This window comes from Hippoglossus hippoglossus, chromosome 24 (genome assembly GCF_009819705.1).
Source record: "Hippoglossus hippoglossus isolate fHipHip1 chromosome 24, fHipHip1.pri, whole genome shotgun sequence".
In the NCBI taxonomy this organism is placed as follows: domain Eukaryota; kingdom Metazoa; phylum Chordata; class Actinopteri; order Pleuronectiformes; family Pleuronectidae; genus Hippoglossus; species Hippoglossus hippoglossus.
In genome coordinates, this window is record NC_047174.1 from 3,433,604 (window position 1) to 3,445,000 (window position 11,397).

Here is an 11,397-nt window from a genome sequence, read left to right on the forward strand (position 1 = left end):
CTTTTTTTTTTATTTTTTTAAACCAACCAACAGAAGAATAAGTCCCACACTCAAACAGCAGCTACACTAACGTCACCAGTTACAATTCTCTTAAATAAATTAAGGCTTTAAGGGGGTTCGGGTTAAGTCAGAGAAACAGAACCCCGACTTTTCTTTGTCAGGCAGAAAAACACAGTGTAACTCCAGCACGCGACAGGAACAGGCTTCAGGAGGTGAGAGGAGAAGATTGAAAACCTTTAAACCTGCTGGTTTAACGTGTTTGATCCGAACAGAAACCACAGTTGTGGTAATCTAGTAATATTTCAAAGCAAATGTGAGGATATGATGCTTTTCTTTATCATAGATGACTGAACGTTGGGTTTTGTAGTGTTGGTCGTTTGAAAACGAGACATCTGAATACGTCGCCTCTCCGTGTCCAAATTTCAGTTTTTAGTGTTTAGCTCCCACATCCCTAAACAAGATAAGTGGAATAGATAATAGATGGATTATGAGACCGTGGGACAAATTGGACTAAAGCCCCAAAGTCTATGTTGCTAATGGGAAACACTAAGTTGTATTGACAAAACAAAGTCAATAATCCTTCAGGCTGAGACCTTTAATGTGCTGACAGGCAGATTTTCAGAGTCCCACAGTTCCCAGTGTTTCTGCTAAGCTAACCAGCTTCATATTTATCGTACAAACACGAGACGCAGAAATCTTGTCATCGAGCTCTCGGTGAAAAGGCTAATTAGTGTTTTAACTGTTCCTTTAAGTCGCTGTGTGAATATTTGATCTCTGACTCGTCCTTATAACAAACTTCCTATGTTTAAGGTTTTGAATGCCGTTCTGTTCACACACACACACACACACACACACACACACACACACACACACACACACACACACACACACACACACACACACACACACACACACACACACACACACACACACACACACACACACACACACACACACACACACACACACACACACACACACACACACACACACACACCTTCAGCAAACTCGCTATGTACAAGCGGCTCAGGCGGGTGCTACACGTAGACCAGGTCTCGGCCCTGTGTCGCCGAGCTGCCGGCCGCCTCCTGCGCCGGGCTCTCAGCTTCCGCCTCGTCCTCGTAGCCCTCGTACTCGATGGGCTTGGGGCAGCTGTACGGGTGGCCGTTGTCGTCGAAGAAGCGGCGGAAGGTGAACTCGTAGAAGGCGTGCTCGGGGTGTTTGCCGTTGCGGAACCAGCCGTTCAGCGTGTCGTTGAGGTTGTCCTCGCCGTCGCCGTCGCTGATCCACAGCTTGTCCGGGTCCACGGGGTCGAAGTTGGAGGTGTCCGTGGAGTGGGCGATGGTGGGGATGTATGGCGCCACCTGCTGTCGCTGGTCACTGGAGAAGTCGATGGTCTTGAAGAACGAATGGGCTTTGATTTCGTCCGCGCCGTTCTTGCCGATGCGGTCCTCGGGACCTCGGCACAGATTGACGATGAGATCTGACGCCTCCGGGCTGAGCTTGGCTTGTGGGGGAATGTGCAGCGTGCTCTTCCAGTTTATCACCTGGTTTCAACACAGAGAGAGAGAGAGACAATCAGAGACAATGAAGTCTGAGGATGCATAACATTTCTCTGCAGGTGCCACACATACCTTCAGCTGCGTCTCCAGGGGCGTGGTCGCTAAGTAGGGAGGCTGTCCGACAACCATTTCATACAGGATGACACCGACGCTCCACCAATCACAGAGCTGCGTGTATCCTGGAGAAGATTCAAGACGTGTTTACACCAATCAACCGGCAGCAACCTCATCTCATGGGAGGGTTTGAAGTGAATTAATTGGAATCTTTGATTGAAATCATCGGATGAACTATAAACTCCAGCTTCCTCCTGCACTGTACCTGTTCGGAGCAGCACTTCCGGTGCGATGTAGTTGGGCGTCCCCACGAGCGAGTGAGCCAGACAGCGCTGGTGCTGCCGGGCCTTCCTCCTCTCCAGGGGCTTCAGCCGGTCGGTGCAGCGGCAGTTAGTCGGGTCTTCCCACTCCTTACTGAAGTCCATGCTGTCCTGCCTCACATGGTCGCCTGCAGAAAAGATCACACGGCTCATTACATCAATCAGCTGTGGTTTTCTGACCGGCACCAGGTGTTAATATTTTTAACTGTTTTCATTCTCTCCCTCCATTTAGCATTTTCCTGATTTACAAATATCTGCTGGGTTGGACTGAAGAATGTAATCAGACTAAAAAGTGATACTAACCGCTCTGGTAATACTTGGAGTCGTGTGTCCAGCGGAAACCAGTACAGAGACCGAAGTCCGTCAGCTTTATGTGTCCGTCTCTGTCGATGAGGATGTTGTCGGGTTTGATGTCCCGATGGATGAAGCCCATCTTGTGGACGCTCTCCACGGCGCAGGTGAGCTCTGCGATGTAAAACTGAGCCAGCTCCTCTTTGAAGATGCCGAGTCGGATGAGAAGACTCATCATGTCTCCTCCGGGGATGTACTCCATGACAAAGTACAGGTTGTCCTTGTCTTGGAAGGAGTAGTAGAGACGCACCACCCACTCGTTGTCGGCCTCGGCCAGGATGTCCCTCTCGGCCTTCACGTGGGCCACCTGGTTCCTCAGCAGCACGTCCTTCTTGCGGAGCGTCTTCATGGCATACAGAGCTCCCGTGTCCTCTTTTCTGGCCAAACACACCTCGCCGAACGCGCCGATGCCAAGGGTCTTGATCCGTTTGAACATGGACTTGTCCATCTTGGCTCGCTTTAGCCGGATGTAGTTGGACTCTTTCTGACAGAGCATCATACGCATCTGCTCCTGGGCTTCTGAAGACAGACCCACCTGAGGACAAGAGGAAGGAAAACACGATTTAAAATGTGAAGAAGCCTCAGAATAGTGTAAATCTAAATGCACGTAAATACATATAATCGTGCTTAGACATAAACTGAGACTAAGAAACTCAACTGAGGAAAACAAGTGCAAATAAAACAAGATGCACAAATTTTAGTCCAAAAAACAAGATATGTGCACAAGCAGTGATGTTATCAGTGAGATGAAGTTCATCCCATGCATTTCCTTCAGCCACAGAGATGAGATGTCATGCTTTTTACATAAAAGAACAGTTTCTTAACAGCAGCTTACTTGTGTGTGTAATGAACAGCAGAGAAACCTTTACCTTTCAGATCAGCTGTTAGTGACAGCGAGGAGAGAAAAGGAAGAGAACAGCTCAGAAAAAATAGAAAAATTGATAAAGACTCTCAGAGAAAACAGTGATTACAAGATAGTTCAGGGAAAAACAGTAGGAAAATAGCAAAGAGCCAAGAAGATTCACTCGTGTGATAAATTAAGAAAATACTTTTTCTGATTTCTCACCCGGTTCATCTCACTCTCCAGCTGCTTCCTCCGTCTGATCCGCTGCTGATGGTTCTTCAGGACGTTCTCCACGTGCTGCTCCATGAAGAACTTGAAGGCCTGAGGGGAGTAGAGAGCGATCCTGCCCGACTCTCCCCTCGGCTCCTCGTCTTTCTTGTTACGGCGGACGGGAACGGGCGATGTCGTGATCTGTTTATTCTCCTTCTCTGTCGCTGTGGCGTTTTTGCCGTTTTCTGCCGTCTTGTCTCTGGAGTTGTCACCTCCGCTGCTCTCCTCCTCAGCCGGCTCGTCCCTGCCAGAGCCGAGCTTATTGGCGCCTGGATCGTACGCTGGGGGTAAAGGTGCGGGCGCCTGCTGGAGGAGGTGCTTAGGGTAGGGTGGAGGAGGACCCTGGTAGCTGGGTACTTCTGCTACCACAGGGATCTGAGGAACAGGAGCTGGGGGTTCCTGGTAGGCAGGTGCAGCTGGAGGTGGTGGAGCCTGCTGCAACCATGGAGGATGCGTGGGCGCCACAGCGGTGTGTAACTCAGGTTTGTGAACACGCATGCTTTTGACTGGCTGCAGGATGGGAGCTTGGGTGATGGCAGTGACTGTGCTGGCTGAGGGCTGGGAGCTGGCCAGGTGCGCTGCTCTGCCGTTCAGCTGGTGGTTGTTGAAGGAGTTGGAGCGGATTGGCATGTTGTGTTGCCACGATGGGGACAGATCCTGGTTGCTGCTGTTGCCGGAGGAGGACTGAGGCTGATTGGGGACCAGAGGGGGCTGAGACCAGGACTGAGGAGGGCCTAAGTTGCACAAATCAAGGTTGTGACTGTTCCGGTTGGGTACCATCAGGGACTGAGGGATGTTTCCACCGTTTAAGTAAGAGGGAGAGGATGCGGGTCCTCCCATCTGATCAGTGGGACTGTGCCGACTGCTCTGGTTGACTGGGTATGGGGGAGGGGGCTGTCGGCTGTTCCCTGCCATGTAGTCTGGCTGAGGGGAGCCATTCTGGGTCCAGCTGGAGGGGAAGGTGAACTTACTCCCTCCAGAACTTTGCATTATGATGGGCTGGTGTCCCACAGACACTGGACTGATCCCACGCTGGTTCTGAGAGGCTGCAGCTGAGTAGCCATCAGGCCAGGCTCCCTGGGGTACGGGAGAGATACGGGGCACCAGGTAATCCATGTTACCAGAGTAGCGCTTGGTTGACGGGTTGCTGTCCCAGGACGTTGAAGGAGGCATGGCACCGCGATTTGGTGGAGGCGTCACACTGCGCACCTGAGGTGGCAGCGGAGGGTTGACTCTCTGGTTGTTCGCAGGGTGACCCTGGGGGAAGGCAGGAGGTGGCCCGGGGCTGTCGGAGCGGTACATTATTCCATCGACCATGATGGGACCGTGTCGAGGAGCCAGAGACTCCTTAGAGCCTTTCCAGCTCGGCCTCCTCAGCACAGACTGTTGCATATGGGAAGGACCTAAACACACAAAATATATAGTTAGACAGTTACAATTTGAAAAAAACCTTATACAGTGAAAGTAGGTTGTACAAAGTATTTAAGAACACAGAAATTCGACTTTTCCAGATTTTAGTTAAAACTTAGACGATAATACAGATCTGCACTAATCCAGATTTATATTTTGACTTGGTCTCTAATGTCATGTGATTTGTCGGCATGTGTTTCCAACTCCGCTAATCTTACCCTGTATTTACCTTTGTGGTTTTAATCCATAACAGTTGTCAAAACACACCCACACAAAATACTTATCAATAGTAGAGTATGTTGGCAGCCATCATGGTGGTTACACGCTACCACACCTTCTCTTCCCAGAACGTATCATTACCGAAATCATGTGTGAAAATTATCAACCTAATTTCTGCTCAATTCTTTCATGCAGTGACTCATTCTCTTTCTCTCAGAGCACTTTGTCAATTTCTTTAAGCAAACGTCCCAAATCCTGAAAACAATAGTGGAGGCCGAGCGATCCCGCCTGGACGGGAGGTAAAGGAGAAGAACTCGTCCCAGAGGACTGTTTACGTACCAGGGGCTTTCAGGCCCGTTGTGTTGGGGTTGGTGACGACCATCTGATCCCTCATTGCGTCCTGATAGGTCACCTTACCCATGTAGTCTAAAGACACCCCCACGTTACGACTGTTGCTCTGCTTCAGGGCAAAAAACAGACAGACAGAATATTGTATTTTGTTAGGATTCATTACTTCAGCAAACAAGAACAGATTACATATCTATACTTACTTTAAACTTAATGTAAATGGATTATAGCTTATATTATTTACATTATCAATTGTTCTGCACATCATTTTCTTCATCAATTGATTCTTGCTTTGTATATAAAAAGTACAATTATATAAAATCAAGCTGGAAACAAAGATTTTTATTTGGACTAAAGAAACCTGTTGGTCAACGAAGGAATTAATACAATAAACACATTTTAATTATATTATGATGTTACTTTCTTTCAATAAACCTGTTACAACCCCTGTTACGTACAAACCACTTCATACTTGGATTGAAAACACTGGCTCAAAACCAGTGGGAGCTGCTGACTGAGAAACCACTTCTGTTCTCTCAACTGCACAAGCTTGTCATTCTACTTTGCATACTTGTCATTTTCCAAATGGTGATTACACTCAATCACAAAGACATGTACAGTCTGACATTTTTCCTTAATCTTGCACAACAACAACCTGTCTTGGCAACACACCACCAGACAAAAACACTCATCTCACCTCCTCGAACCCGATGCACGGGGCTTCCAGCGACATGTGTTTGTTCGCCTCGGGGCCTGAGCTGTTGGGTTCATTGGCAAAGGGCATCAGGGACTTGCGGATCTCCTGTAGGGCCTTGTGGTACGGGTTCTTGGGGTTGATGCAGCGCCCTTGCTGCCTCGGATCCTCAGGGACCATTTTCCCGGCTCCGCCTTGGTCCACTTTCGGTGGTTCCGAGGGTTTGGACAGGTTGCGCAGGCTGTTCCTTATTTCCTGCAGCATTTGCTGGCTGTTGCCGCTGTAGTTGCTGGCGGGAAACGTTTTGGGCCTCATCTGTCGGTATCCTTCGGGTTTCTCCCCTCTCTTCATGTAAACGCATGTATGGAGACGATGGAGGGGGATGAAGAGGAGGTCGCTCGGTGCGGGGGGGCTGCAGAAGGAGGTGGCGTGCGTCTGACTTCACATCTGCATCCTCCTGAAAACAAACCAGCCATGAGTAGGAATCCAGAGCACATGTCATGCTACCTAACAGGTTTGGCAAATGAGATGTGGTGAGAACAGAAGTTCAAAAATAGTGACAGATAAACATGAGGAGTCAAATATTGGTCGGGGTGTTATGACTGAAAGCTGATTGATTCATGATTTATCGATTTAAGCATCTTTTTTAGTGCAATAAATACAAACCAGGCAGGGAAAGTATCAATTAAGGATAATAACTAATAACAATTAGTTGAAGACTAAACTTAAATACAACAATAATGGAGCAATAACACGAGGACAACAGTCAAAACAACAGCAGATAACATGATATTTTACACAAATCAGCAAACGAGAAGCAGAATAACATAACCTTTCCACTTCACAAAGTTATTTTGTACTAATTGACTCGTTTATTACTATTTAAAAACCAATAAAGTGCAGATTCCTGCCTCCAAAATAAAAGCTACACCTCCTCAAAACAAGACCCCGTCCACTTGCTAGCTATCGTTAGCACTGTGCGCTAACAGCTCGCTTGCTCCGGCGTCAACGATGCAAACGCGACTCCCCGACGCTTCTCGCTAAACGACCCTAAAAACATCCAGAAATTCGCGATTTAACGACAACCACACTGCGGGGGTTTTTTCTCTCAATCCCACTTTGCGTGAGATCTAACGCAGCAGCTGCGTCCCCGCGGCCTTTGCGGGTCCCAGGCGTCCATTTGCTGCCGCTGAGCTAACGACAGGTTGAGGGTTAGCATGCTAGCTCGTTAGCCGCCGTTTGACAACTGACCCGGGGTCCGCAGCGGCCGCTTCCCTCGACACTTCTCCGGCTCCGACAACAAGCGACGGCCCCTCGAACCTTTCCCCGGCGACAAGGACGCGATTTCAGGGTCAAACGTCTGAGTCGAGCCGCTCGTTCTCTGGAGCTCGGGAATTCCTGGGATGTGAATGACAAGTACAACAGACACAAGCTGCACAAGCTGCACAAGCTACACTACAAAACAACACACGGCACTTCCGCTGCTTTCACAATAAAAGATCAGGGGGGATATTTATATTATGTGAACTAAATCCTGTAAACGGACAAAACTAATTAGGGCCCGAGCACCGACGGTGGGAGGCCCTCTTGAAATTGTAAGGATTATTCTTATTATAGTGACCCAGATGAATTGGCTTTTTGAGGCTTCAACATGCTCAACTTCTTACCAAACTTTGCAGAAAATTAGAAAGTGGTGATAATTTACGTATTCTGGAGTAATTTGAAATGGGCGTGGCAAAATATATTCCACATTTTTACTTTGACGAACTTGTCCCAGGGCTTTTATCTGATCAACTTCATATTGAGATGAGTGTCATCACAACAAGACGGAAATAAAAACTAACTCAAAGATCGATTGTTCGTCACACGGTGTGACCGTGGCGTGGCGTCACAGTTTGATTACACGCCATCAAAACACGAGGTTCTGTATCTCGGACATACATGGTCCAATCGAGTCCAAACGAGACATGTAAGACAAGAGTCCCGGCCTGATGACATCTACACAGAAATCATGACTTAAAATCACAGCGCCCCCTGGTGGAAACAGGAAATGTCTTGTTTTTTGCATGTCTTCCACTTGGATGTATTCCTCCTCATCCACTTACTGCAGCCATATCAAACTGTGTCAAACGGGTCTCAACACATTGATAATGAAGGCATAAGATTACTGTGACTTTTCGTCAAACGCCATAATAGTGGCGTGGGGTCAAAGTTCATCAACTCGCTGTGACACACGAAATTGCTGTAACTTCAGTGTTCGAGGTTCAACCTCCCTCAAACTACATTTGTGTATCAACACTCCCCCCCTGAAAATATTCATATGGTTTTAAGGAATTATTAAGTTATTTTGCCAATGGGCGTGGCAAAATAACTGACTAGCAGGCCTAAAGGGCAGCCCCGAAACCACGATTGGCCGACATGTACAAAAATCGATGGGGACATGTGTCTTTTCATAACAAACAAATAAGTCTCTTGGATAGATATGCTAGACCAAACAGGAAGCCCACCATTTAGGCTTTAGTGGGTTTTTTTATATATATGTTTTTTTTCATTTTTTTTTTTTTTTCTAGGAACAGTACAACAACAGTGCGGCTTTTTTGTGCCACTTTACAAAGTGGCACAAAAAAAAAAAAATGAAAAAAAACATATATATAAAAAAACCCACTAAAGCCTAAATGGTGGGCTTCCTGTTTGGTCTAGCATATCTAAAAAAAAAAAGTGTTATGGCGGAGCGTTATGGAACAACGCAACAGGAAGTCGCCTATTTTTGACGTTACACGTTCGATCACATCAACTTTAAATGACGTCATCTCAACAACATGGAGATTTTTAGTTTTTGCCCTGAACAGATCAGTCTGTGCGTAGTGATACTGACAGCGCTGCACGTGATGGCGTGGAATGTAGTGCGTATTTTTGCCAACACAAGCAAACCACAGCAAATTCCTTGTACGTGTGTGTCGGTATTTTACAGCTATTTTATTTGATCAAATTCAGTGCTCAAAAGGCAAGAACAAATTTAATTAAATATTAAAATAACCTTTCAACACAAAAAAACCAATAAAATGTGTTCAAAGACAAGAATATAAATTGTGTCGTAAGATAGTTTTAGCTGCAATCTACACGCAAGACTTAAAAAACAATAGTTTGTCCCTCAGAAATAATCTAAATCGTTAGTGTTATGTTTGAGCTTTTAATTTTAAAAGAGATACAGGAAACCGTAGAAGAGGAATGTTTGGGTGAAGCTTCACTCAAGTTCCCCCGGATGCAGCGTCTTCATCCTTCACCTGAGCTCAGTGAACACAACTAATCTGAGCTGGTAAAGTAGAATTATATTTAATAAACAGCAGCAGAGGTCATTTAAACCTTGTGTGTAAAAACCTTGAAAGTATTTGCGTCATTTCTATTTCATTGGTTTATTTATTTATTTCAAAAACAGTTTTAACAACAACATCCATTCAAAAAGTTCAGCTGAACTCAAATACTCTCCTTGGAACGATTTACAAAACAATGAAGCCATAATGATTCATCAATGCATCAGCAAAATACACAAGTAAAGCCACAATATCACAAACACACTTGTGAACATTTGTTTTGATATCTGATCAAAGCAGAAAATAAAACCTCAGCTAGGACCGAAATTGGCTGCAAATAAATATCTTTTTCTCTTGTGCACTTCAAACTGGGATCTGCCGGTTGACAAAAATCGCCTCTCCGTCAGTCCCGCAGACGAGACACTGTCCGAGTACGTCCAGGCTGTTGACCGACAGCGTCTGGCTGGGCAGCATGTGGGTCGTCTCCAGGCGTCCTTTACTGGAGTCTCCGCTCAGCCAGGCGTTGACGAGGGACTGGTTCCCTCCGGCTGGAGCCATCGCACTGCGAGACATCATGCTGGTGTTCCTGCCGCCTGGGAAAACCACAATGAAGCATATTGCATTTGAGATTATTGTGATTACTGTGCCATTATTATGTTGGTGTATAGATTCCTTGGAATGTTATGCTCTGTTATTTTGCTCTCAGCTGACCAAAAAATAAAAGCTGGGGGTTTATGACTAATACATAAAATATACAAATATCCTCTTTCTAAGGCAGAAAGATAAGTTTCTAACATATGATTGAACTGTCGTGTATAATTGTAACGACACATCAATCATGTGATGTGCTGATAACATTTGGTGAATGGTTTAGAGTTTGGAACGCTAAAGGTCACAGTTTACAACAAGTATAATGAAAATACTCTGGATTGTGGTAGAAATGCCAGTTCTCTGCAGCACAGAGCAGAGTTTTTTCAGTGTAAAATCAGGTTGGTCATCTCCCTGTGCACTCAGATGAGAAGGAAACATGTGACATATGTAGTCTTACCTTGTAGGAAGGAGGGCATGTCTGACTGTGAGGATGTTTCCCAGTGTAGCAGCGAGCCGTCCTCTGAACAGGTGAACAGATGGTCTGGGTTGGTTGGGTGGAAGTGGACCTCCCACACTGGACAGAGAACCACAGAAAAACTTTGATGTAAAAAAAAAAGCAGCAGTTATTGCTAAAAAGATCCAAATGAACTTGTAAGTTTAAGTCTTACTTTCAGCAGAGTGGGCCTCCATGAGTGAGAAGGGAGCGTTGCTCTGTCTCACATCCCAGACACAGAGCATGCCGTCCTGGCCTCCTGTGGCTACGATGTGCTGTTGGTTCGGATGTCTGTCCACACAGTGCAGTGGAACTCTATCCCCGGAGCTGAGTGGAAAACAACTTGTCAGTTTTGCTTACAATGAAAGGAAAGAGCAAAATCCTATGTAAATTTTTTTTAATGATGACTGTGGAGATCTTACAGGGAGAGGATCTGTGAGGGCGAGTTGCTTTGTTGTCTGAAATCCCACAACTTGAGTTGGCCGATCGAGTTCACCGTCAAAATCTCTGTTGTCCTCAGATAAGTCACCGCATGAATCGTGCTGCTGTCTGCGTTCTCTGGCCATGATGAAACAGTCCAATAAAACATGTGAGTCCCAAGAAACATCAGTCATTACATTTTATTGTGAAATGTTGCAGCTTAATCTTAGTCTCACCTATGACTCGGATCACTGCTTCCTGGTCGGCTCTGAAGACGATGATCCTGCCGTCCTCACCGACCGTCACGATCTCGGGGCTGCTGCACACGACACCAGTGCAGGGGGCGTTGTCACAGGGGTAACGATGCGCCCTCGCCCAGTGCTGAGCAACTGATATTGTCTGCAGACGAGAGAGAGAGAGAGAAGACAAATGAAATGAGACGTTTTATCAAACCACAACTATTTCATGTGTTTCCTGTTAAGCAGTTGGTCAACAGTTCTTTCCCTGAAC

At 46.3% G+C, this 11,397-nt stretch overlaps 2 protein-coding genes across 3 annotated transcripts in view; both read right to left on the reverse strand.

The window, feature by feature from the left end:
• Window positions 1-426: 426 nt before the first annotated feature.
• Window positions 427-7,561, reverse strand: lats1 (large tumor suppressor kinase 1). 2 transcript variants are annotated; one of them, XM_034580372.1, is made up of 8 exons: window positions 7,324-7,561; window positions 6,076-6,529; window positions 5,370-5,490; window positions 3,354-4,804; window positions 2,240-2,822; window positions 1,882-2,064; window positions 1,635-1,741; window positions 427-1,547 (listed from the first exon to the last, which is right to left on the reverse strand). In XM_034580372.1, exons 2-8 carry the CDS (start codon window positions 6,421-6,423, stop codon window positions 1,038-1,040), a joined length of 3,303 nt encoding a protein of 1,100 aa, XP_034436263.1. In that variant the 5' UTR covers window positions 6,424-6,529; window positions 7,324-7,561; the 3' UTR covers window positions 427-1,037. The 2 variants fall into 2 exon arrangements, with proteins under 2 accessions (XP_034436263.1, XP_034436264.1); XM_034580373.1 differs by lacking the exons at window positions 427-1,547; window positions 1,635-1,741; window positions 1,882-2,064 and adding an exon at window positions 3,157-3,168 and having other exon boundaries at window positions 2,685-2,822; window positions 7,324-7,505.
• A 1,908-nt stretch (window positions 7,562-9,469) lies between these two features.
• nup43 (nucleoporin 43) overlaps window positions 9,470-11,397 on the reverse strand; it is a 3,709-nt gene continuing 1,781 nt past the window's right edge. Inside the window, exons 4-8 of the mRNA XM_034580378.1 lie at window positions 11,124-11,286; window positions 10,890-11,025; window positions 10,643-10,794; window positions 10,432-10,548; window positions 9,470-9,976 (exon numbers count right to left, since the gene is read on the reverse strand). Coding sequence (XP_034436269.1) covers window positions 9,747-9,976; window positions 10,432-10,548; window positions 10,643-10,794; window positions 10,890-11,025; window positions 11,124-11,286 — 798 coding nt within the window. The 3' untranslated portion in view covers window positions 9,470-9,746. The remainder of the gene's footprint in view (window positions 9,977-10,431; window positions 10,549-10,642; window positions 10,795-10,889; window positions 11,026-11,123; window positions 11,287-11,397) is intronic.